The sequence below is a fragment of the Phocoena sinus genome, chromosome 2 (genome assembly GCF_008692025.1).
Source record: "Phocoena sinus isolate mPhoSin1 chromosome 2, mPhoSin1.pri, whole genome shotgun sequence".
NCBI lineage: Eukaryota > Metazoa > Chordata > Mammalia > Artiodactyla > Phocoenidae > Phocoena > Phocoena sinus.
The window spans coordinates 78,976,942-79,003,658 of NC_045764.1; the positions used below are offsets into that span (position 1 = coordinate 78,976,942).

General features: G+C 36.7%; 1 protein-coding gene across 3 annotated transcripts in view; it reads left to right on the forward strand.

The window, feature by feature from the left end:
- The window catches only part of NEDD4 (NEDD4 E3 ubiquitin protein ligase), a 179,342-nt gene that overhangs the window by 119,508 nt on the left and 33,117 nt on the right, over positions 1-26,717 (forward strand). For all 3 annotated transcript variants that reach the window (XM_032623873.1, XM_032623871.1, XM_032623872.1), the window contains 7 exons: positions 10,177-10,227; positions 12,132-12,193; positions 14,613-14,715; positions 19,625-19,791; positions 21,698-21,815; positions 21,907-22,074; positions 25,533-25,598. In XM_032623873.1, the coding sequence (XP_032479764.1) occupies positions 12,147-12,193; positions 14,613-14,715; positions 19,625-19,791; positions 21,698-21,815; positions 21,907-22,074; positions 25,533-25,598 (669 nt within the window). In that variant the 5' untranslated portion in view covers positions 10,177-10,227; positions 12,132-12,146. The remainder of the gene's footprint in view (positions 1-10,176; positions 10,228-12,131; positions 12,194-14,612; positions 14,716-19,624; positions 19,792-21,697; positions 21,816-21,906; positions 22,075-25,532; positions 25,599-26,717) is intronic.

Here is a 26,717-nt window from a genome sequence, read left to right on the forward strand (position 1 = left end):
TCTAGGTCAGGTTGGGAGCAGAAGCAGCTCAGCTGCTTCCTCAACTGCCACAGCTTTCATGGATCCATTTTAAAGTGATAATGTTAGTTCACCTTCTCACATTTAACTTGTTTTTAAATTAAGTATCTGAGATTCACACAGCTCTGGTTTCTTAGCATTAGAGTCACTCTATCTTTCTCAACACTGGCAGCCATCTGCTAGTTTCTCATTTAGACTACAGGTACAGTTCTCCAGAGAATATTAGCTTCCGTCTTTTCAAAAGTTTGCCCTTTTTTCTTTCCCTGGTAGTTCGGCAGACATTCCTAGAAAGAAAAAAGTAGTATCATAATTTATTGGAGCTCAGAAGAGTGAATCTCTGTGTCTATTTTTAACCAAGAGTGAATATATTTTCTCTCTGAAAAGATCTTTATCCCTTTTATCAGTTGTCTAGCTGTGGGTATTTCCTAGTTATAACTTTATATATTTAGTCCTCTTATTATTTTCCTTTGTTTAGAAATGCAAATTCAAAACAATGGGAAAAATTGATGAGCCCCTCACTTTTTTTTGCAGGGGGAGGAAAATTGTAATAAATGCAAAACTTTCTTCTCTCCTTCTATAGTCCTCTAGTTTAGGGACGTACAATATAAATTGCTTATAAAAGTCGGTTGGATATATTAAATTTGAATTTTGAAAATAATAAAATCCTATGCATGTTTGATATAACACAACCTGATTCCCGTTACTCCTGCTTTAGATTCCTTCTGTACCGTATTTTTAAAATGTTTTCTATTTGAAAATCCTCACAATAAATTACAAACTACACTTTACAGGATATAAAGATAGAGGAACATGTCAAGGTCAATCTTCAGCTTTCACAAGTGTGTGATGATTATAAAATAGAGACCTCCAAAGAAACTGAAATTCAGAGGAGGAGAATTCAAAGTGAAACTGATTTAGACAGTGATTTCTCCTGACTCCCTTCCTACCCCCATCTATTAGGTTAAAATCTCTTTAAAAATGTGAGAGTTGGTAAAGGCTGCAGAATTCATGTACTGAAATTTTCAAGCAGTATGAAGCTATTGTCGAAGAACAAGTACAGTTTGTGTGTTATAGTTAAATCTACCAGACAGGCTGGCAAGCAGAGCAAATCACGAGTTTGGGGCGGTGAGTGTTTGCTTTAAGCAAAGACATCCAGTCTCCATAGCACTGTGATTTTATAGCATAGATCAGAGTATACTGTTTTTTTAGCTAACACCATTTTCCCCACAACATACTAAAAAAGATTGAATCAATAAATCTTGAACTTCCAGAAAAATGTGTAAAATAAGCAGGTCACAGTATAGAGTGAGTCAGTATGTAAATAGGGAGGTAGAAGCTCTGTAAAAAGCTAAGGAAAAAGCAGTTTTACTTAGTAAGATTTGCATGTGTTAGAAAATAGTTAAGCTGAAGTTAGAGTCATTTTCATAATCCTTTTAAATTATAATATTTAGGATGTGGTATAAATCCATGTAGTATGGATTTTGAGAGGAAAGATGTTCATTAAAAATAATAGTTTTTATAAAATTTTGAAAGCAGAAAATATATGGTTTCTTGTTTTTAAAAAAATACTATAAATGGGCCCATTCATAAAAGTTCTGCTTATTTTTCTCAGAGCTTCACGTGTTAATATCCTCTATGTCAAAATATTTACTTTTCATGTGTTTAAATCAAGAAAACATTTATCCTCTTAACATAAATAGTAGAATGAGAGTTTAAATTCTACCTGTTTATACAAAGAGGTTTTTAGATAATTTCACTTTTAGTGTCTCAGCTTCAGAGATTTTAACTCTTATCTTTTATGATCTCTGAAATATCTCTTGCTCTGTTGACTTAATTTAAATAATATAATCAATCATGGCTTGAACTTTTTATAGCTATGAATTTATTGTTTCTTTTTAACTGCCTGCCCCAGTTAATTTTTTTAGACTGTTAGTGATCTCTATATGAAGAATCATGACATTTGCACATAGAAAATTTGAAAGCAGCTGTGTGAAGACAGTAGTTATTGAGCAAGATATTCATTTAAATGCAAACTTCTTGATCTTGAATCTTTTATCTTGATCTTATCTTTGAAAACTTACATATGGTTTTCGGCTTACTCAGGACACTATTTCCTTCTGTAACATACAGTCAGTCGTTGAGATCTGCTTCCATTTCAGATTAGTTTAGTGTAGTATTTATTATTATACAAAATAAAAATTATCGGGTATATACGCAAAATGATAAATGCAACTTTATTCATTGAGGCATTGCTTGTAATGGGCAAAAGATTAGAAACAACCTAAATATCTGAACTAATTAAGTTTCAGCATTCCATACAATGGCATATACTATATCCCCATCAAATAGGTAAAGCATCTCTTTGTGGACCGATATTGGACAAGGTCCTAGAGATATTGACAAGAAAAAAAGCAAGATGCATAAGAGTGTATCAAAGAAAACTCTGAATGGTTTCAGACACACCAAACACAAAAAAATAACAGCTATTGTCTCTTGGGAGGACAGAGTATACAGTTAGATAGATGGAGCCTAGGAATCTTTTTTCTTTTAATTTTGTATCCTGTGTATGTGTTACTATTGTTTTTAAATTACCTTGAAAATCATCTTGATTAGAAAAGTGCTGATAGCTAAGTCTGAAAACTGAAACTATGCTATATTTAATGTCCAGGTATAAAGTTCATTTTTACTGATTAGAATGTGTGATTGAAATGAAAAGTTGGATATTACAGCAGAAAACTTTGGCTCTGTTGTTTGGCTCTGGTTATGAGGAAGTGATTCTTCCTTTAATATTTTGCTCTATACAGTAGATTTACCCTGGGAAATTATCTGTAACTCAGATTTAGTGGAAACTTTTTTTAAAGCCAAGTATTCTTCAAAGCTATGACACTTTAACATACCTGTTTTTAAAATTCTGATTTTTCTGTAACATTGGGTTCTTTTATTTTATTTATTTTTTATAAATTTATTTATTTTTGGCTGCACTGGGTCTTCGTTGCTGCCCGTGGGCTTTCTTTACTTGCCGCGAGTGGGGGCTACTCTTTCTTGCGGTGCGCGGGCTTCTCACTGCAGTGGCTTCTCTTGTTGAGGAGCACGGGCTCTAGGCTCCCGGGTTTCAGTAGTTGTGCTGCGCGGGCTCAGGAGTTGTGTCTCATGGGCTCTAGAGCGCAGGCTCAGTAGTTGTGGTGCACGGGCTTAGTTGCTCCGCAGTTTGTGGGATCTTCCCGGACCAGGGCTCGAACCCGTGCCGCTGCATTAGCAGGCGGATTCTTAACCACTGAGCCACCAGGGAAGTCCAACATTGGGTTCTTTTGAAGCAGAACATTCAGTCACTATGCAGCCTTATCAAAGTTAATAACAGCTTGTCCTGCTAAACTTAGAGCCATGTATAGTTCTAATTGAAGTTTTGCAAAAACAGCAATTTGGATTTTTCTCTTTTAATATTCTAAAAATTGGTTTAAGAAACAGAAATTCGTATCTTTAGAATATAGGAAAAAGTACTATATAATGACTAAACTGTGCCCTAAATGGTCGTGTTTAAAATCACCTTCTGTTCTAAATTCTTTCTCAGATTTTCAGGCATTCTTCAATTACTTATATTTTACCAAATGCAAATTTGCTTTATGAAACTGTATGCAGTTCAAATATAGGAAATTAATTCTTACAAGGAAATGCCTGATGTTGCGTTTGGGTTGTCTAGGGAAACATTATTGAACATCACAGACTGACTTGCCTTCATTAGGAATGAATTTTAAACTATTACTTTTTCTTTGTAAATGGAAAAAAGAACCTCTAGTTGTCCTCTATTTATAGTAACCATATGTCCCAGACTTTCCAGGGTAGTTCCCAGTTTTGTATTCTGCATCACCTCAGACCATGCATATAGATTTTTAGGTTGGAAAATTTGTTCATTCTTCTAATATGAGAAATATAGTTCTTTGGGATCGTTTAATTTAAAGTAGTCATTAAGAAGCCCATTTTAGATCACTTCTTTTAAAGAAGGAAGGTGTGTAACAAGAACTTTCTAAAATACATTTTTATATACCAGAATTACTTGAGACAAGGGAGGTTTCAGTATGTGGAATTTTTGCTCTATGCTCTTGTTCACACAGTGCAATCAATGAAAAAGGAATATGGGATAAGATGTTTTCTTTCTGCCCCACAGTGACCAGGCACTGCCTTTGTAATAGAGACTGAATCTCTAGGAAAGATTTGTAAGTTAAAAGGTTTTAAGAAATAAGGAGCACAATAAACACATGAAAAGATGCTCAGTATCATTGCCTCAGGGAAAGGCCAACAAAAGCATAATGAGATATCACTTCACACCCACTAGGAGGGCTATATAAAAAAGATAGGTAATAATAAGTGTTGGCAAGGATATAGAGAAACTAAAACCCTCTTACAGTGTTGGTGGGAATATAAAATGGTGCAGCCACTTTGGAAAGTCTGCAGTCCCTTAAAAGATTAAACAGAGTTACCATATTGCCCAGAAATTCCACTCCTAAGTATATACCCAAGAGAGATGAGAACACGTGTCAGTACAAAAACTTATACTCGAATGTTTATAGCAGCCTTATTTATAATTGCCAAAAAAATGGGAACAACCCAAATGTCAATCAACAGGTAAATGGATAAATAATATGGTATATCCATATAACATAATATTCAGCAGTAAAAACAAGGAATAAAGTACTGATACTTGCTACAACATGAATGAACCTTGAAAATGTTCCTTATAAGTGAAAGAAGCTGGTCATAAAGGACCACATATTACATGACTTCATTTATGTGAAATGTCCAGAGTAAGTAAAGCAATAGAGATATAAAGTAGATTGGTGGTTGCCTAGGGCTAAGGAAAGAGGGGGGAAATGAGGAGTGACTGCTGATAGATATGGATTTTCTTTTGGGGGTGTTGAAAATGTTCCAAAATTGATTGTACACTTTAAGTGGGTGAATTGTATAGTATGTGAATTATATCTGAGTAAAGCTGTTATTTTCAAAGTGGGGTGTCTTTTACTCATTGGTTGACACATTCTGTTTTCTACATTCTTTAGCAGTGGTTCTCAATTTTGCCACCCAGGGGACATTTGGCAATGCCAGGAGATTTTTTTCGTTGTTACAACTGGTGGAGGAGTACTTCTGGCATCTAATGGGTAGAGGCCCAGGATGCTGCTAAACATCCTTCAGTGCATGGGCAGCCCCACAACAAAAAAATTACCTGGCTTATATTGTCAATAATGCCCAAGTTAAGAAACCCTGTTCTTTACTTGTGTTCCTCTAGTGATAATGGACCACAGCCATGTTTTTGAAGCACTGAAAAATCATGAATCATCAAACAGATAGATGTTCACTGAATTCCGTTTACTGAGGGCAAGGCTATTCAGTAAGACTAAACCCCTCAAAAGTGTTTTATTTCCTTATCTGGTTAAGTCTAAACCTAAGTTAATTAGATAATTCAGTTAACCAAAATAATTTATCCCTCTGTCATCTTGATTGAGATTTAACTGTATTTTGTTGTATTTTACTTTGTTATTTATTTTCTTAAAGATCAAATTTATGGAGTATAACATCTACTTGCCATAAAAACAGAAATAAACATGCCACAGCATAGCCTTGAGGATATAATTAAAGCTAACTTGTCCATTTCAAAAAATTACCATCAAAAAAAAAAAAATTACCATCAACTCATGTTCTGGAATAGGAATATGGCCCTAAACTAAGCTAATTTGCTAGGCTTCAGTCTGCAGCCATGCTCCTTTTATTGTATGTACCTGTTTGACCTGTCCAAAGACTGGTCCATGGGAAAAGGGAGCAGGGGTTTCATTATAAAATCTAGCATTTCAAATATAACAGCTAACATTTATTGAAAACTTATTGCTTGCTAGGTATTATGCAATGTACTTTGTGTATATTATCTCATTTAATTCTCACAAAACCCTGTTAGCTGGCTATGATTATTCCTATTCCTGTGGAAGCATCCCTCTTATAACTCTCCATCCTCCTGCTCCAGCATGCACTGGTTGTTTTGTAGGTCTTACACTACTGTCATTCTGACAGTTCCCTTCCCCGTAATTCTAGGGAATCCTCTTTTCTTCTCTCCTGTCTTGACTCCCCTGCATCTTCCCTTACCATGTTGTCCTCCCTCATTTTGGTGAAATATATCCTCCATTACCTTAGAAGAACACCAATGTCTTTATTCTGCCTTCATTATTGAAAAAGATATTTTGGCTGGGTCTAGAATTCTATGTAGGATATATTTTTCTCTCACAATTTTGAAATCATTATTCTCTTGTCTTTCAGTTTGGGGTATGATCTGTTTTCTATCTCTCAGAGCTCTTAGAATTTCTTTATCTCTGGTGCTTCGAAATGTCACAGTATTGTGCCTCTCTGTGGGTCTTTTCTTCAGGTATTTTACCTAAAACTCAGTGAGGCCTTCCACTCTCAAAATTCATTTTCTTGAGTTTAGGGAAAGTTTCTTAAAATGCTTCTTTGATAATTCCTTCCCTTTTTGTTTTTCTTTCTGGAATGCCTACTGCTTACATGTTGACTTTTAAAATTTATCCTGTAATTTCTTTATTTTGGGAATCCTACAGTCTTTTCTTTTGTCTTTTAGTTCTACTTTCTGAGAAATTTCTTTAACTCTATTTCCTAATTCTATCTTAAACTTTTCATTTCAGTTATATTTTTAATTCCCAAGAGTTCTTTCTTGTTCTTTAATTGCTTTTTTATACCCTCCTATTCTGTTTGATAGATGTTTATCTCTTATCTCTGAGAATATTAATTACAGTTTTTCTCAAGTATTTCTCCTGCAGTCTGACTTGATTCTTATTCATCTGACTCCCTTCTTGCTGTTTGTTTTTTTGGATTAGGTCTCTGTTTCTCATGTCAAAGTCTTTACTCAAATATTTAATGGTCCTTAACTGTCCATAATGTATAAGATTCAGGGTTCATTGCCTGCTGATATGATGCATTGAGAACCGCACCAACATCACTTTTATAGTATTCTTGCAAAAAATGCATAACCTAAATTCAGCCATGAAGAAATAATACACAAACCCAAATTGAGGGATATCCTATAATTAGCCAGTATGCTTTTAAAATGTCAATATTATGAAAGACAAAGAGACTGAGGTACTTTCCAGATTCAAAGAAACTAAGGAGACATGACAATTAAACGCAGTGTATGATCCTAAAATGAACCCTGGACCAAAATTAGTAGGACAGTTGGTGAAATTTGAGTAAGGTCCGTAGATGAGTTAATGTTATTCCTGGTTTTTTATACAACTCAATAGCAAAAAAAAACCAAACAATCCAGTTAAAAAATGGATAGAGGATATAAATAGACATTTTTCCAAAGAAGACATACAGATGGCCAACAGACACATGAAGTGATGTTCATTATGACTAATAAGGAAAATGCAAATCAAAAGCACAATGAGCTATCATATCACACCTGTCAGAATGGCTATTTTCAAAAAGTCAATAACAAGTGCTGGCAAGGATGTAGAGAAAAGGAACCCTTATGCACTATTGGTAGGACTCTAAGTTGGTGCAGCCACTATGGAAAACAGTATGGAGGTTCCTCAAAAAATTAAAAATAGAGCTACCATATGATCCAGCAATTCCACTTTGGGATATTTATCAAAAGAAAACAAAAACACCAACTTGAAAAGATACATGCATTCTCATGTTCATTGCAGTATTATTTACAATAGCCAAGCTATGGAAAAAACCTACGTGTCCATCAATAGATGTATATGTATATATACATACACATACAATGGAATATTAACCATAAAAACAAGAATGAAGTCTTGCCATTTGCAACAACATGGATGGACCTTGAGGGCATTATGCTAAGTGAAATAAATCAAAGAAAGACAAATAATGTATGCTGTCACTTATATGTGGAATCTAAAAACAAAACAAACAAAAACCAAGCTCATACAGAACAGATTGGTGGTTGTCAGAGAGGCAGGGGATGAGGAGTGGGGTAAATGAGTGAAGGGGGGTCAAAAGATACAAACTTACAGTTTTAAAATAAATAAGTCATGAGGACATAATTACAGCCTGGTGACTACAGCTAATAATACTGTATAACATACTTGAAAGTTGCTGAGAGATTAAATCTTAAAAGTTCTCATCACAGGAAACAAAAATTCTGTAACCATGTAAGTTACCTAATGTTAACTAGTTTTATTATGGTGATTATTTTGCAATATATCCAAATATTGAATCATTATGTTGTACATCTGAAACTAATGTAATGTTGTATGTCAATTATACCTCAATTAAAAAAAATTTAAGTATGTGGGTGGATGCATGCAGGAAAAAAAATCTCAGAGAAGTTACTTAACAGTTAACTCTAGTGCCCTTCGGGAGCTGTGATTGCAGGGTCAAGGTTTTCATAAGCTTACTTTAAATTGATAAAGATTATGGGTGACAAATATTTACTGTCTGTTACGTGTATAGGGGTTTTTTTTTAACAATTAAAAAAGCTTAAGAATAAAAGAATGAATAAATAATGGTGTTATTATTTCCTCTAAAAATATTTTGCCTAGTTTTGATTATTGTGCTGTGGTTATGTAAGATGTTAACATTTGGGGAAGCTGGTGATTTTATTCTTTAAATATTTTCTCTCTTCTCTCTCTCTCTCTTTCTTTTTTCTCTTCCTTCCCCTCCTATCTTTCTGGAACTTCACTTACACATATATTATACTGCTTGATATTTTACCACAAGTCCTCTTTATTTTTCATATTATACAAATTCTTTTGATGTATCTTCAGGTTCACAGAAATTTTCTCTTCCTTCCCCTCCTATCTTTCTGGAACTTCACTTACACATATATTATACTGCTTGATATTTTACCACAAGTCCTCTTTATTTTTCATATTATACAAATTCTTTTGATGTATCTTCAGGTTCACAGAAATTTTCTCTTCCTTCCCCTCCTATCTTTCTGGAACTTCACTTACACATATATTATACTGCTTGGTATTTTACCACAAGTCCTCTTTATTTTTCATATTATACAAATTCTTTTGATATATCTTCAGGTTCACAGAACTTTTCTCTAGTTATTTTCAATCATACGTTAAGCGGATCCACTGATCTTTAATTCAGTTATTCTATTTTTCAGTTCTATATATATTTCAAAATATACATTTAATTCCCTTTTATAGTTTCCATTTCACTGCTGAGATTCCCCATCCATTCATTTATTATGACCTTATTTTCCATTTTATGTCCTTGAACATCTTTATAATAGCTACTCTCACTTTCCTGTCTGCTAATTCCAAGATCTGGCTTATCTTGTGGTCAGTTTCTATTAATTACCTTTTCTCTTGCTACTGGGTCACATTTTTCTATTTCTTTGCATGTTTAGTAATTTTTAATGTATATTGGACAGTGTGTGTGGCACATGATGGATACAGTGAGTTTTGTTATCTTTCCCTAAAGAGTGTTGATTTTTGTTCTAGCAGGTTATTAACTTAGCTGAACTCTAAATGCTAGCTCCCCTTAGGTGAACATCAACTGTGAAATCTATGCTGAGTCCTTTCAGCCTTCCAGCTGTTGCCTTTCACATATGCAGTTCAGGGATCAGCTAGGAATTTGGATAGAGTTTATACGTAGATTTGAAGGGACTCGTGTGTCTTCTTCCTTTCAGGGGTTGTCCCCCTCACTTTCCAGTTAGACTGTTGACTTCAAAGTAAGTCTTTGGACTCCTCAAATGAGTAAGATTTCAGATTTCTCTTTGAGTTCCAATCATTCCACCATATGAACTGTGGAGTACTACCAGGTGAAAAGCCATATGAACAGGAATCCTACCTAGTACAGTTCATTCTTTCAAGGATTGACTTCCAGTTTCTGCTTACTTTTGGTCACTCTGTGGTGCTTTCAAATAGTTGTTTTGATATATTTTCAGAGTGTATAGTTATTATCTTCAGAAGGAGCAATCTAATATACTCCATTCTGCCATTACCAGAAGTTGTAACATATTACCTTTTATTTTCCATTGATTTTTTCATTGATACTTCATAGGGTTAAACAAACAAAAAAAACACTTCGATGTATTTTAGTGAATGATGACAATAGCTCATCAAAGTTTTCCAAAAAGATCAAGCATATTACTAATGTCATTTTTTCTTCTTTCTTTTGTAGACAAGAGATGATTTCCTAGGTCAAGTGGATGTTCCTCTTTATCCATTACCGGTTAGTATAGATGTCCATGATTTTACTTTTTATGTTTATTCTTTTTATTTTAATAAATACTTACGGGGCTTCCCTGGTGGCGCAGTGGTTGAGAGTCCGCCTGCCGATGCAGGGGACACGGGTTCGTGCCCCGGTCTGGGAAGGTCCCACGTGCTGCGGAGCGGCTGGGCCCGTGAGCCGTGGCCGCCGAGCCTGCGCGTCTGGAGCCTGTGCTCCGCAGCGGGAGAGGCCACAGCAGTGAGAGGCCCGTGTACCGCAAAAAAAAAAAAAAAAAAAAAAAAAACTAACGGAAAAACAATATAGTAAATGTAAATATTTGATTTGTGAAGTGTATACTGCTATTATTTCTTGAGCATATTATTTTCTGAAAACTCATCTCAGTTTTCCATTTTATTTTCAAAATTCCCCTACATGGGCTTCCCTGGTGGTGCAGTGGTTGAGTCCGCCTGCCGATGCAGGGGACGCGGGTTCGTGCCCTGGTCTGGGAAGATCCCACATGCCGTGGAGCGGCTGGGCCCGTGAGCCATGGCCGCTGAGCCTGCGCGTCCGGAGCCTGTGCTCCGCAACGGGAGAGGCCACAGCAGTGAGAGGCCCGTGTACCGCAAAAAAAAAAAAAAAAAAAAAAAATCCCCTTACATGAACCCCAGTAAGAAATAGAGAGCCACTGAAGTTGGTTGACATCATGAAAGCATTGTTTGAGGAAGATCACTTTGGAAATATTCTATTGAATAACTGGAATGGGGAGAGTTTAGTCTCACAAAAAGAAACTAAGATAAATTACAACAATATGGGCATGAAACTGAACCTGGACCAAGCATATAGCAACAGAAGAAAAGAGACAGATGCAGGGAACATTTCATAACATAACATTACTGGATCAGGTTTTTAACATGGATCTCCAGTTGAAAAAAATAAAATTAAGCAAAAAGTAAAGATAATACAAGTTGAACTTGCGAGATAAGGGTGGTATCTCAAGTAGAAAACATAGGAGGAAAGCCTTTTTTTTTGAGATATGATAAATTTATTTTTGGCCATATTGCATATCAGTAGTAAACAAGAAAAATGAAAGCTTAAAGTGGGCAGCTGACAGAGATATAAAAATAAGTTGTGTAGGGAAAAGAGTCTGGAAGGATTGAGAGCTATCATTGTTAAGGTAACCGCAGAATCTCTGAGAAGAATGGGCTGTCCAAACGAGAGGGATGAGAGCATTGAAGGCTAAAACATTGAACGTTCGTCAGTGTGGGTCTGTCAGAGGAGAAAGAGAAGACAGACCAGGAGAAATCCAAAAAGAACGAAGTAAAATGATGTCATGAGAATTTAAGAGTTTCACGGCTGAATGGGTAGTTAACAATGTAAAGTGCAGCAGAGAAGTAAAGGAGAATAAAAACAAAGGGCTGCTGAGCTTGATAAGAAAGAGAAGTAATACTTCTTTATCAGTCTTTTCAGATGTTTATTGTCTCTCTGTAGTCTTTAGACATTGCAAGCTTTTGATAATGAATTTAATCCAGTCTTATTTTCCAAGCTGCTTACTTTTTTGTTCTCCTAGAACTGTCTCTATGGTCTAACCACGCCAGCCTGCTGACATTGTACATATTCCATATTTCTTTGGGGCACAAGCATGCTAACCATTCTCTACTGTTTTTCCACTTTTACCCTCCCTTTGTCTTCACGACACACCTGCTCAGCTAGTTTTATACTGAGTTGTGATGCCAGGTGCAATTCCTACAGTGCAGGAAAGTGAAAGTGCTGTCAAATTACCAACTGTTACCGTTTAATAAGCTAAAGCTACTTTTTTCTCACCTCTAACTTCGATTATGCCTTAGGTCATAGTTAATGGATATTCTTGAAAAGTATATATTTTTGGTGTTACAGATGTATCTTAAAAACCCACTGTTTTATTCTAGACAGAAAATCCAAGAATGGAGAGACCATATACATTTAAGGATTTTGTTCTTCACCCAAGAAGGTCAGTAAATATAAAATAATAACATATGAAATTTTTTTTAATCTCTTTATACCTTACAGTAGCCTCTTTGGAAATTCAGTTTCAACCTTTGTAAATAAGCTACATATAAATATTAGTTTTTAAAAGCGTTTTTGCTATTTGTGATTAAAAAGTAATATATGCACAGTGCAAAAATTCTGAAAATACAAAAAAGTGATCATACCCCTTTGGGAAAGACTTGTCTCCCTTATATTTATCATACTATGAGAATGAAATTTGTTATTCGTTTATATGTATTTTATATCTTACAGTATATGTAATTTTGTCATACTGCGCTTTAAAAAATCACAAACATCAATTCATGTAAAAAAAACATCCAGGGAATTCCCTGGTGATCCAGTGGTTGGGACTCAGCACTTTCACTGCCATGGCCCTGGTTCAGTCCCTGGTCCGTGAAGTAAGATCCTGCAAGCTGTATAGCACAGCCAAAAAAAAAATCCAACTTGATACACACAAAACCATTTTCAGGGATATATAACTACATTTAGCATACTTTCATTTAAAAAAAGATATTTCAGAAAACTCAAATATTTAGAGAAAATAACATGAGCAAAGACTATAATTTACAACCCTGTTCATAATTCCATTTTCCTAAACTGAATTACTTTATTTTTGTCAAAATTTTTACGTTTAAGCTGTAAATAAAACTCCTTTTGATCTTCTGAACCACAGAATCAAGTAAAATCTAGTGAAGATGTGTATGTGGCTTTACTGTCAGAAAGGGCAGAGTAAAGCAGAGGAAGGAAATCTGTGAAAACAACATTATATGTTTTGTTTTTAAAACTAGAAAATGCAATTGAAAAATATAGTATGGGAACTTAGTAAAATTTTTGATTAAAATATTTTATATTTTTAATCAAAATTTTTAAGTATTCATTGTAATATAAATTATTAAAATAAAGGGGACGGTGCTTTCTGACTGTGTTCATATTTACCATCTATAAGAGAAACCACATATTTAATTTCTCTAGAAGTCTTGCAATATAAGTCTCTTTTCTTCCTTTAATTTTGGACTGACTGTGACATCTCTCTATCAAGAATAACTAAATGTTTCTTTCTTCTCTTATTTGGTTGCTCTAGTAACCTGCTTTTCAATTTGTCAAATGCTTTCCGGTATCTTTATCTTCAAAACACATCTTCTGTCTGCACTGGGTATTACTGCAAGTGCAGAAAAAGCTTTATCCAACTACATTCTTAGATTTTTTTGAGCATCACTAAGCCCAAACCCACAGGCATATTACCTAGTTGGAAAAACATAATAAAACCTATCATTGTGGAGAAACTCTCCTATAAAATATTATCTGAGTAAGTTTTCTGTATCCATCTTTTATAACAAGTGAGAGTGTTCACACCCCCTTAACTATGGAGACAGGAGTCACGTTAGTGGCCTGGGAAAAAGCTTAAGGGAGGCATTGGCGGTGAGGTGGGGTAGGGGAGTATCTCTTGAAGACAGGATAAAAGATTAGGACTTTTATGTCATATTACATAACTGAAATCTATTTTTAAAAAATACCCAAAAAACCTATACAGAAAGCTAGGACAAGCAAGGATTTCTTAAGTAAACAGGATGCTAGATTTGGTGGGGGCAATAGACAGAGTTAGGTCTTCAGTTAGAAGCTTAAGAAAGACAGGTTTTAAAATCCTTAAATGTTACTACACTGGGCAGCAGCCCTTAACTTAGACAACTCATTATTCAAAGAGGTGATACAAGATACAATATGAAAACAGGTGAGGTAAATTAACGTATGACAGATTCAAACAGCTGTCGAAGACACTAGGTTTCAGGCAGTTATCCATCCTTGCTCTCCACTTTTCTGTCATCTTATACAACATGGCTAGATTATTATCCCTAAAGCACATCTCTGAGGATGACTTTCCCTATTCCCAAAATTCTATGCAAAATAAAATCTAAACGTTCTCTTATTTCACATGGATCTCATCAGCTGGACCATTTCCACTCCCTTTATGTATCCTGTAATTCAGCCAATCTCAGCTACTGCCATTTCCTTAACTGTAACCCAGGTTTCCCATCTATTTCCTTGTTTTTGCTCTCTTCTCTACTCATATGCCTTTCCCTTCACTGCCACAGATCAAAATCCTCCCCAGTCTTCTAGCCCCAACTCAAATGCCAACTTCTCTTTCAAATTCTCTCTGATCTTTCACTTAAACTTCCATAGTTCCTTATTTATCTCATAACAATTATTTATTTATGGATGTTCCTTTTTCTCCACCATCTATTCCTTTTCTTAAATATCTTCTGCACTGGAACTTGTCTTTGAATCTCCTCTAGTAGCTAGTAGATGTTCAGTAAACTCTTATTAAATGAGTGCTTTTCTTCTTAGTATTAAAATTTTGTGAATTATTATTTTCTTTTCTACAGTCACAAATCAAGAGTTAAAGGTTATCTGAGATTAAAAATGACTTACTTACCTAAAACCAGTGGCTCAGAAGAAGATAACACAGAACAGGCTGAGGAATTAGAGGTGAGATTTTATAAATATTTGGTTAAACTAAAAAGAAAATATCTAATTTCTTATTTTACTATACTCCGAAGAAAAAATAACTATTCAAATGAAGTTAATGTGTGAAATAAAAATTACTTCCCTGGACATTTGTTTATTTTACCCAAGAATTTGTTAAACATTTCTTTCCGCTAAGGATATTTCTGTAGAATGAGTGGCCATTACTGATGGCATTCTTAAAGGTTAGGGAATAGAGGTTGTAATGTTTATAAATGAAAGCATTTGTTGTAATTAAGTCATTAACTGTTTCTAGTTTTTCAGAGTTTTCTAAAACGATGTCATGTTTCCCCCCCCATTAAAGTAAGAACACAATTTAGTATTTGTAAGTTAAATATGTGGAATATTTGAGGAGGCTCTACTACTTAGGAACTGTTCTATGAAATATAATTCCTGTTACTTTTCCTATCATGCTTGGGGTGGGAGTGGGCAGGAGGGCTCATAGAAAAGGAGGAGCCAAAGAGAGAGAGGGGGAGAGAATATAAGTCATCTAATAAAAAGCCACATTTATGGGAGGCCAGAAGAATTTAACCATCTTCACGGATGACAGAATAAGAGGAAGTCCAGTCAAGGATTTGGGCAGAACCACGGGCCTTTGGGGTGCGTGAAGAAGAGGCAGAGAGTATGTACTTGGAATAGAATTGGACAGGGATTTGGAGCCTGGAGTCTTAGTTGCAAGCTCTGCTGCTTGTGAGTTGAGTGACCATGTGAGTGTCTGACCTTCTCTGGACCTCAGGTTCTTCCTTTACAGAGTGACAGGGTTGTACCAGATGACCTCTGATGTTTCTTCCAGCACAAAAATTCATGAGCTGAAAAGGGAACAAAAACATTTGCCCCTTGAGGTTCCCACTGAAGGAACCTTATCATCAAAAGATAGCACCTTATTCTACCACATTGACTGAAAGCACCCAGTGGGCTGGCCTCAGTCTGCTCTGGAGGGTTTTGTATGTGTGGCTTCCTCAACAGTCATGCCTCTTTGATCAAGGTCTGCTGAAGTCTCCAGAACTGTAAGGCTGAGGGACCCTTCCCCAGTGCTGGGCTCTGCATCACACACCCAAACGTCTTGAGAAAGAAAGTTCGAGGACAAGCAGTGCTTTTGCAACAAAGCTTTCTGGGAATTTTTTATATGCACTAATGAGACTTTACTTTGTTGGGGTATTCATAATAACAGAAAGAAAGAACTATTTTTCTTTAAATCATAGACTGTAGTTAGCCCTTACTCTGGCAATCAGAGAACTTGGTATCCTCTCTTAAGTCTAATTCCGTTATTTGATTACCTTGTTTTTCATTTTAGTTTTTCTCTGATTTGTCATATAACAGTCTTTTTTTTTTAATTTAGAAATTTATTGAGTAGAATTTTCTGTACCTGGCATTTTGGTGCACAGGGAAACCTGAATGGTGGAATTCTGTTTGAAATGAAGGATGTCTGCTGTAAAGAAAGAAAACTCTTTATTTAGTAACTTAAAAAATTTTTAACAGCATTTCATTATTTGGTAACCTGCTCCAAGTTTTGCCCACACGCACGTATCACAGGTACCTTATTCACAGTTCAGTTTCTGCGGGTAGAGCTGCTTCACTTCATTTTGTGGTCTCATGTCTCAATGTTTGAATTCCCTCAGAATGCACCTTATAATTTCAGTAGATGTAAGCATGTAGGAGTTTATTTATGAAAGGCCCTAGGAATTCAAACACATGAATCTGTGCTTATTTATCTTCTGTGTAGCTGATGACCAGAGAAGTCTTGTCTTTGACATTTAGTTTGTGACTGAATATATAAAATCCTACCATTTAAAGAAAACAATTGTAATTTTCAGAAGAGGCTCACTCTTAGGCATTGTATGCCCTAGTACAATAAAGTGTGGCTATAATAGATAATTGTGTAATATTTGATTTTTGCACCCCTTGTAACTTTAGGTTTACTTGTATGTATTTTACACAATTACCGTATAATATAATGTTTGTTGTACCTCTAAATTTTAAATGCTTTCTTTCTGCACTTTGACTCTGTTAAATTGTGGGCAGTTGCATATTAGCTTTGAGGTTAGTAATAAAGTAACATACATTGATACTTAGAAAATTATTTTGTGAAGAATATTAGCTGATACATGTTTAATAGGGAGGCATTCTCGACAGAAAATGAAAACTCATTCTTTCTAAACAATGTTCAAATGTGTAACTATACTTCCTCTTGGAACTGAAACGGGTTTTTAAAAAATAGGCCCTTACTTAGTTTTTTTCCCTCTTCACAAGTTTACTTGGGTAACATAAATTCAATAAGTAGACCTTTAAGAGAGAAATCTTTGGGCTTCCCTGGTGGCGCAGTGGTTGAGAGTCTGCCTGCCGATGCAGGGTACACAGGTTCGTGCCCCGGCCCGAGAAGATCCCACATGCCGCGGAGCGGCTGGGCCCGTGAGCCATGGCCGCTGAGCCTGCGCATCCGGAGACTGTGCTCCAACGGGAGAGGCCACAGCAGTGAGAGGCCCGCGTACAGCAAAAAAAAAAAAAAGAGAAGTCTTTAAGAAGATTTTAAAGAAATATTTTTGGTACCATTTTCCAAGCTCTGAATATTTTCATAATCCTTCACAGCAGAAGCGAGAACCCGTTTATTAATAAATTTTATTAATCTGCAGAAAAATAATCAGTGACCATATTTTTTTAGTCTTTTTTTTCAAGAGCGTGAAATATAAAAGTTCAACTCTAACACTTTTGAAATTGAGACCAGAGAAGTAAAATGTGATTTAATGTGTGCAAGACAAATTTTTAGATATATAGATCCTATGTCATGATCATTTAAAGGAAAGGAAAGGAGAGAGAGAAGGAAGGTAAACATTGATGGAGAGAAAAAGTAAGGGATTAGAGGGAAGGGAGAGAGAATGGAGTTTGGGCAATAAAAAGAAGGAAAAGAAATTAACGAGATATCAGTTCCCATAGAAGATATAAAGAAGAAAATAGGCTAAGAAAGAAAAGGAGTCTGTTTTACTTCCAATCCAGATTCCTTTTCCCAGAATAATTCTATCTTCCTCTCTCCTACACCTCACCTTCCTTTCTGCCTCAGTCTCTAACCTTCCCACTGGAGCTAGCCAGAAGAAACCAACCTTGCTGCAGAAACCCCTATCCTTTTCTCCCAGAAAACATTTCTTTTCTTCCCAGCTCTTCTCCTTGACCCTTCCTCTTCAGAACCCACCTTCCAACATAGAAGCATTCTCTTCCATCTTCTAAGCCGTCAACTGACTGGCACACAACTGTCCTCCAGTGCTAGATCCCCAATGTCTAGAACAAAAGGCTCTCTATATATTAAGGAAATGATTTTTTTACCTATTATTATGGTACCAAATATGTTCCCCAGCTTGCCTTTTTTTTTTTTAACTTTGATTTAGTAGTTTTTGCCATGTACATATTTGGGGGGTTGTAATCAAATCACTCAATCTCTTTTATGCCTTCCAGGTTTGATGTCATACTTAATGGCTCCTCCACTCTTAGAATATATTTTTTTAATATCCCCAGGTTTGCTCTAATACATTTTGGTTTTACTTTTTAACATTTTAAATATTGCTTAATCTGTAACATTCTGGTTATAAGGTATGAGGTAGAAACCCAGATTTTTTTTTCTTTTTTTCTAAGTAATTTGCCTATCTTCTCACAAATTTGAAATGTCTTTATCATATACTAAATTCCTATAAATTTGATTCTTTCTGAGTTTTCCAATTCTATTCATTATTGTGGTTTGTGGTATGTTTTATCTGATAAAGTTAATCTTCACTCTACTGTTTTGGAACTGTGCTGATTATTCTTGCTTGTTTTTATTTCTGTTTGAACTTGAAAATTGCCTTGCCTTGTTATTTTCCAAAAAATCCATAATGTAGTTCTATTGGAATCTTGGCAACTTTATAAATTAACTTGGGGAGAATTGACACCTTTCTGAGATTAAATCTTCCTAGCCAAGATCACATTATGTCTCTTCATTCATTCAGGTCTTCTTTTGTGTCCCTTTAGGAGAATTTTTAAGTTTTCATCACTAGTGTATTTGTGCTTCCTAACCATGTTGATGTTTAGCAGAACCTTTTACTGACTGCCTTTTCTGTTATGAGGTTTCTTGTATGAAAGCATGTCACTAACCCTCGCTATCCTTTTCAAATAATTCCTTACTCTATAACTACCCTAGCTAAGGGTTTTTGTATGTTTGCCCCTTGCTAGTCTCAGAGGAAATTTCCAATGCCTTCCTAGCATATAAATAAAACAAAACAAAACTTTCTTTCTTTGACTGTCTTATGACCTGACCAAAATGCCTTTCCATGGTCCAGAGGAGAAAGAGAAAAGTCAGACCAGAGAATCATCATGTCTTTTCCATCACTCAATTATTTCTAAATCATTTGCCCTTCCCTGTCATGCCTCTACATATTTGACCTTCATCCAGTGATTTTTTTTTTCAGGTTTCAGAGAGTTGTTTATTTCCACCATAAACAAGGTGCTTTCTCTGTGGGAGAGACAATGCCCAATAAGATATTATCCCTGTTTATAAGTTAGAGAATAGAGTAAGGTTAAACTATGCTTTTCAATTTCTTAGTGCCTTCCAGTGCTGTTTGTTTATTTGAAAGTTTTCTGTGTCCTTTTTCTCCTATTAGACATGTTTTAAATTTTTTCAAAAACAATGTTTTTCAAGCAAAATTTAAATGTTATCATTTTGCAAAAAAAAAAATCTTCATTATCATAAGATATTCCTATTATGGTCTTACAAGTTGACAATGTGCTAATTCTGTCTTTGCATAGTTTCTGGAACTGCGTGTGCTAAATCTCTTTTAAAACTTCCTCTAACATAACTTATAAGGTTAAAAAAATTAAGCACACACTTAATTGTTACCATTCTGTTTTTCAGCCTGGCTGGGTGGTTTTGGACCAACCAGATGCTGCTTGCCATTTGCAGCAGCAACCAGAACCTTCCCCTCTACCTCCAGGATGGGAAGAGAGGCAGGATATTCTTGGAAGGACCTACTATGTAAACCATGAATCTAGAAGAACACAGTGGAAAAGACCAACCCTTCAGTATGTGATGACTTTCATGTTTGTAATCTGAATACTTTTGGACCACTAGTTTTCATTTTGAAGTCATGGCTCAAATGGCTCAAATGGATTCATAATAGTGTGGGGATCCAAAAACTGCAAGAATGCTAGGATTTTTATGGCCCAGGGCTTTAAAAATACTATCATGGATGCTTCTTTTTTAAAATGATTTGATAGCATTAAAAAGTATTTGAGTCACAAATACCACCCTTCTAATTGCTTCTTTATTTTAATAAGTTGCCAGTTATTTCTGTTTTTAATTATAGCCACAAAAGAAACGTTTTTCTCTTGAGACTAGTTTGGAAAATCTTGGAGATTTTTTTGTAGTTTGATACTAAAATATAATGAGATGTTAATTTCTACAGTACAGTATTTTTAAAGTGTAAATTGTTTATAAAATTGAAAGGACTCGATAATAAGGTCTTTTGTTAAACACCCATTTGCCAATCTGGTCAATGTATACATACTTCCCAATGTACCCAAATCAAGGACAGAATGGCCTTTGAGGTATTCTGATTTATGTTTCCTCAGTGACATTTTTCTTTTATTATCATCAGACTGTATGTTTGTAAATAACATTTATAAATTCTTCCATTATTCATGTTTATTATCAAATATCCTTCCACTTATCCTTCCTTATAACCTTATGAAGTCTTTCTTTAGTTTTCTTCTTTTTGACACAGACATAAAATTTTTCTGATTTGTCCCTTAATGTTCTAATTTTTGGCTTTGGTATTTTGTATCTGATATAGTCCAAGCACTTTCATAGATATTTTCCCTTCTCACATCTTTCCAAAGCAAATTAATGATCCAAGTTCTTCGTGTCACAGAGGCATTGATCTCTGTAGAATGGCGTACAGATTGAAAGACTGAAAGCACGATAAATTTCTGCAACATCCTCCTGTTGTATACCTCAGTATTATGGCAAGCCTGACTTGAGCAGAATCACATTTTTTTCACTGTGGTTGATGTTGTTTTCAGCCAGCAAAAATAAACTATTTAGGAGGAAAAAAGTGTAAGGCATTCTCTTAGGACCACTATGTTTTCTCCAGCAACAGTGCAGTAAGAACTGGTCTTCTGACTATCCTGGGCTTATCTGGCATTAAATAAATGAACAATAATTTTATTATTAAATATCTATATAAAATTCTAGATCTTATGGTCTGGCTATATTAAACACAACTAGCTAGAACAGTATAACTCAGAAATGACTGGGGAGTGGGTGTTCAGTCTGATTAACCGTACCTTTCCTAGATTCAGACACGCCTTTATTACTGTCCTTTTTCAGAAGCGGTCCATTACTGTATATGATCAAAAGCAGATAGATACCATTTAATCTGTACTCTATCAAGTTTTTAATTATAGTGTGCTTACACTGTCTTTCCTTCTGCCCTCTGCGTTCCTACATGGGAAATCTACTCTTGGCTAAAGATCAGTTCTGGAAAATGTTACTGTCTGATTCATAAAGATGTATATGTAACTCTTAAAGCTTCTGTTTTATGAACTTTCTGGAGCTACTTTAAATTTTACTCTTGTAAGAACACGGTGAAGTAATAATATAATGAAATTATTTATGAAACTCTCAGGTATTCATTCATTCAACAAATACTTTTTGAGTGCCCACATAGGGGAGACATTATCCTAGGCACAGTGATGAATGAAAATATTAGGAATTACACATTTTCACAAAAACTTTAACTCCATAAGGTACTCTTGCAGGTACCGTTGTGCCTAGGACTTAAATCTATGCATTTTGAAGCAACCTTTGGCCCAGAACAATAAATTCTGATCTAATATAGTTTTTTTTTTTTTTAATGAAAACAGAATTTTTGACTATCACTTTAACTCTCTTCAGACGTGGGTGATGGCTTTTACATTTCTAATACAGGGACAACCTAACAGATGCTGAGAATGGTAACATTCAACTGCAAGCCCAGCGTGCATTCACCACCAGGCGGCAGATATCTGAGGAAACAGAAAGTGTTTACAGCCGAGAGTCTTCCGAGGTAGAAATCATTTTCTCATTCTTGTTGATAGACATATGTTACAGCAGTAGATTAAGGTATGTGTGGCTTAAGCTTATTCTGTTCATTTTAGAACTGGGAAGTTATAAGAGAGGATGAAGCCACCATGTACATCCATCAGGCCTTCCCCTCATCTCCACCATCAAATAACTTGGACGTCCAGACTAATCTTGCAGAAGAATTGAATGCCAGACTCACTGTTTATGGAAATTCAGCCACTGGCCAGCCAGTATCCAGCTCAGTAAGATGGTCTTAGATGTTGTTGGAGCTTCAGGATTTTGTATTATATATTATTCCATTCAGTGTCTAAAGACTGAATGTTATCTTTTTTCCTCCAGTTTTACTGAGATACAGTTGATATAACACATTGTATTAGTTTAAGATGTACACCATAATGATTTTATAAATATGTTGCAAAATTATAACCACAATAAGTTTAGTTACTATCCAACACTTCACAAGTTTTTTTTTTTTCTTGTGACGAGAAAAAAATTGTCTTAAGTTATACGTAATAATGTGTTAGGGACTTTGGTACTTTACAGCACGGCCGTTTTCAAATATCCCCACTAATAGTATGAGGCAGAGTCATGGAAAATCCAAATGGTCATTGGAGTCTAAATGTCCATCACATAAATCAGTGCCCTCCAGCCAAAGGCTGCCAAGAACACACCTGTAATTGAACAAGTTGGGTTTATTACTCATTTCAGCAAGGGGAAAACACACCACTAGTGTCTCAGTAGCAGTATGTTAGGAAAGACTTAAAGGATTTGGGCTCATGTTAGTCAATTTTGAGGAGGATTTAAGGAAGCAGGACTTTGCCCTGCATTGGATGCTGTCAGGAAACAGAGATTATTCTGTGATTGGGTATCTCAAATCTTATCTGTCCCGACTCTAAAGCTATATTTAGCAAAAAAAGCAGCAGTCACTTATATCTGCCAGGATAGGGAGATAATTGGTATTTTGTGGCTTGGACAGTGTTCACATGTTGCTGTGTTTAGGCATGATTACAAAGTAGTGTTGATTTTGTCTTGATGATGCTGATGAGTGCCAGGGTGGGTCCTGGGTGTTTAGGGTTACGTTTCTCCTTCTCAGCTATACCACACATGTCACCAACACACATGTGAATAAGAGCTGATGTACTTTGACTAAACAAGAAGATAGATGACCTTCTCACTCCAGTAACTGCTTGAAAAATTGCTGTCTGTGGGGTCCAGAAGCAAATACTCCAACATACACTGCCCTGATGAGGTCCTTGTGGCTAGCTCTCTAACCTTATCAAGGGAGACCTTTCAGTGGAAGACAAAGAGGCATCTGAGGATGCTGTGGTCATTTCCAGTTGCAATTCCTTGCTTTTCATTCAGTTAGTAAATATGGAGGGCTGACTGCCTGCAGGTTATATGCTGGTTAAAGTATCTTCATCCTACAGCCCACCTATCTGTTTAAGTATTGCCTGTGGCTGCTTTCACACTAGATCGTCATAGTTGAGTAGTTGTAGCAGAGACCGCTTGGCCCATAAAAAATATTTCCTATCTAGACCTTAACAGAAAAAGTTTGCTGACTTCTGTTCTAGCACCTCCCTTAAGACGCTTCAATGTAGACAGTTCTGTGTAAATGCCTGTGTGAATATCCAAGAGCAGGTCTGCCTGCCTGCTCCCTTCCCCTCCTTTCTTCCATCCGTCTATTCTATCTTCCATTCATTTCATTTTATTTTTTGGTCAGAGGAGTGGGAAAGGTCAAAGACTTAAAGGATAAACTATATTGATTTGCTGGTGATAAATCGCATAAGGTCCTATTCCCTTTCTTCCTGTTATTATTATTCTTTTAATTATAAAACAGGGAGATCAGCTCGGTGCTTTATGACCACCTAGAGGGGTGGGATAGGGAGGGTAGGAGGGAGACTCAAGAGGGAGGAGATATGGGGATATGTGTATATGTATAGCTGATTCACTTTGTTATACAGCAGAAACTAACACACCATTGTAGAGCAGTTATACTCCGATAAAGATGGTAAAAGAAAAAAAAGTAAAAGGTGGCATCCATACAGTGAAATACCATGCAGCCATTGAAAAGAATGAAGCATCTTTGAATGTATATGTTGTATGGAACAATCCCTAAGAGATATTGTTCAGTGGAAAACACCAAGGTACCGAACAGTGTTTTTGGTACGTTACAATTTATAAAATTATTTACATGACAGAGCATAAATATGTGTAGCATATTTCTTGAAAACTAAACTAAACCTGGTAACATTGCTTGGCTCTGAAGAGAGGAACAGGGTAAACAGGGCATATATCTTTTGTACCTTTTGAATTTCATACCATGTGCATATTAATTAAAAAAAATTAATTTATTATTTTTAAAGTATTATATGGTCATGGTTAAAAATTGAAACAGTACTGAAGTCTATAAAGTAAAAATTGAATCTTCCATTTTACCTCTAACATGTGCTCCCTCAATTGCCATTAAGGGTTTGGCATATATAGTTTTAAACATTTTCTACATATTCATAAACATGCATGCACAGACATATTTGTATATCAGTTTTTTAACCTGAGATCATCTTGTGCGCACTTTCTGGTAACTTACTTTTTTTAACATACTGTATCATAGACATTGGACCATTTCAGTAAATATAGGTGTGCTCTTTTTAAAACCAACAACAACAAAATAATCAAACATCATTCCCTTGTGCAAGTAACCCTTAAGCTATTTCTCCAGTGTCCTTTGATGGACTTTAGATTGTTTACAGTTCTTTGTTATTGTAAACAACCCTACAGAGGCTCCTCTGACTTAATTTATACATATATTATAAATTTTAATGTCATTAAGTAACAGAACTAAAATATTTCAGATGGCAACAACAGCGTGCATATAAAAGCACAAGGAAAGAAAAATTATGCGAGTTCCAGGAAACAAGTAATCTGGAATGTCCAGAGGGTGGGTCGTGAGATTGGAGGGCTGCAGCCAGCAGGAAGAGCCAGGTCCGGAAGCTCACTAACCATTGTGCTCTGTGCTGTAGGTTTTATCCTAGTGAATTTAAGTCATCAAAGGGCTCGGAGTGAGGGAATGATGTGATGAAATCTGCGCTGCAGAACGCTCTCTGGCTGCAGCACGGGGTATGGAGAGTAGATTTAAGCAAATAAGACTTGCAGCAAGCACATCTGTTAGGATGTTGCCATAGTAATAGCCAAGGTGATAAAGGATGAAAACCTGAAGTTTAAAAAAAAGTGTAAGGGAAATGTATTTGAGAGCTAGTGAAGAAATAGAATGCATAGGATCTGGTAACTGACCCGGCTGTAAGGGACAGGAAGGGGAGAAATCGGGGGCTGACCGATGTCTGCCTAGGGCAGCTGCTGGCCTCCCTTGCTGCCCACTGAGACGAGGAATACCTGCGAAGGAACAGGTTTGAGTGGGTGTGGACAGGGAAAAGCTGAATCCAGTTTTGGACACAATAAAGGGTTCTCTGTTAGACCTTCAAGAGAAAGTGTCCAGGAGACAGTCTAGGACTCGAGGGACAAGTGTGAGCTGGAAGTTGGAAGGCATCGGCGGGGGTGGCGTGGTGTTGAGTGAGGCTGAGAGTGGGTGGGGTGGGTGTTCTTTCTTCTGCCCCATCATACCCACCCTGCTACCTTATCTGCCATTCAAAGACAAAGCAGAGACCTAAGGTTATTATCGTTCTTTTATTTTTTCTTTTATAAGAATCATTCCAGCAGAAGAGGCAGCTTACAAGCCTATACTTTTGAGGAACAGCCTACACTTCCTGTGGTGAGTTTTAGCCTCTCCCCTCAGTCCTCAACAAAAATATAAGACACAGCAACTTTTTTTTTTGGAACGCTGAACATGAACGTTTGATCCAGCACAGCATCTGGGCTCTGGGGGATGAGGTTGAGGGAGGGGAAATGGGATAGGTAGGCCCTTTAAAGACAAAACCTGGAGACCTGTCTCTCCCATCATGAGAAAGCCAAGCCTCCATGTGCTGGTGGGTAGCGTCTGGGCTTGGCAGGTGAAGCGCTGTGTGGGCTGGAGGTGTTGCGTACAGATCGAGACTGTGGTCTCCAGTGGCCTCTGCTCTGTGCCTGGCCCGTGGCATCTTGCGACTGTTTCCGCCCCGTGCATGAAGCTGCGTCAGGGCCCGGTCCCTCAGGCAGGTGTGCCCTGGTGTCGGCAGGCTTGGCGGCCAGGATGGACTTCATCAGCCCGCAGAGGAGCCGTCCGCTGCTTCCTCAGTAGCATCTCCCGCCATGACCTGGACTGGAGCTTAGACCTAACAACGTCATGGCCTCCATCCTCTTTCTGACTCAAGCATCATTGCTTTGAGTTTGTCTCTTCCTCAGATGGTCCCCGCTTGTTTTTCAAAGCAAATGTAAACACCCAGGCTCCTGGCCCTTTCAGCCTCCCCTCCCTCTTAGCCACCCACAGACACACACCCCCACCCCAGTCACCTTCCCTTCTGTCTGGGCTCTTTCTTCCAAATAGCCTGTTTCCATGTCCTAATTCTCTCCCCTTCTGGGCCTGTGAGTGTTCCAGTTCCCCACTTGGACTGGCCTCCTCACTTTTTTCCCACCAACCATTTGTGATTTTGAATGGCAGTCTGTATATTAATTTTGAAAAGTGGGGATTGTTTTTGCTTTCACGGGAGTTCCAGCAAAGGAATGCACAGGCCCAGAAGTCCTCGACCTAGGAGTGGCTCATCTATCTAAAAAGGTGGCCCTGCATCAAGAGAGAGACATGGACCCTGTGCTGAGGAAGGAAGGGGTACCCACCTGTGCAGTTGGTCCAGTCACCATTGACCATCAGCAAGAGGGTGGATGCCACGGCAAGACTGCCCTCCCCAGCCTTCCTCTCACTTACTACCCCGTGTCTGGCCACCTCCACTCGCCTGGA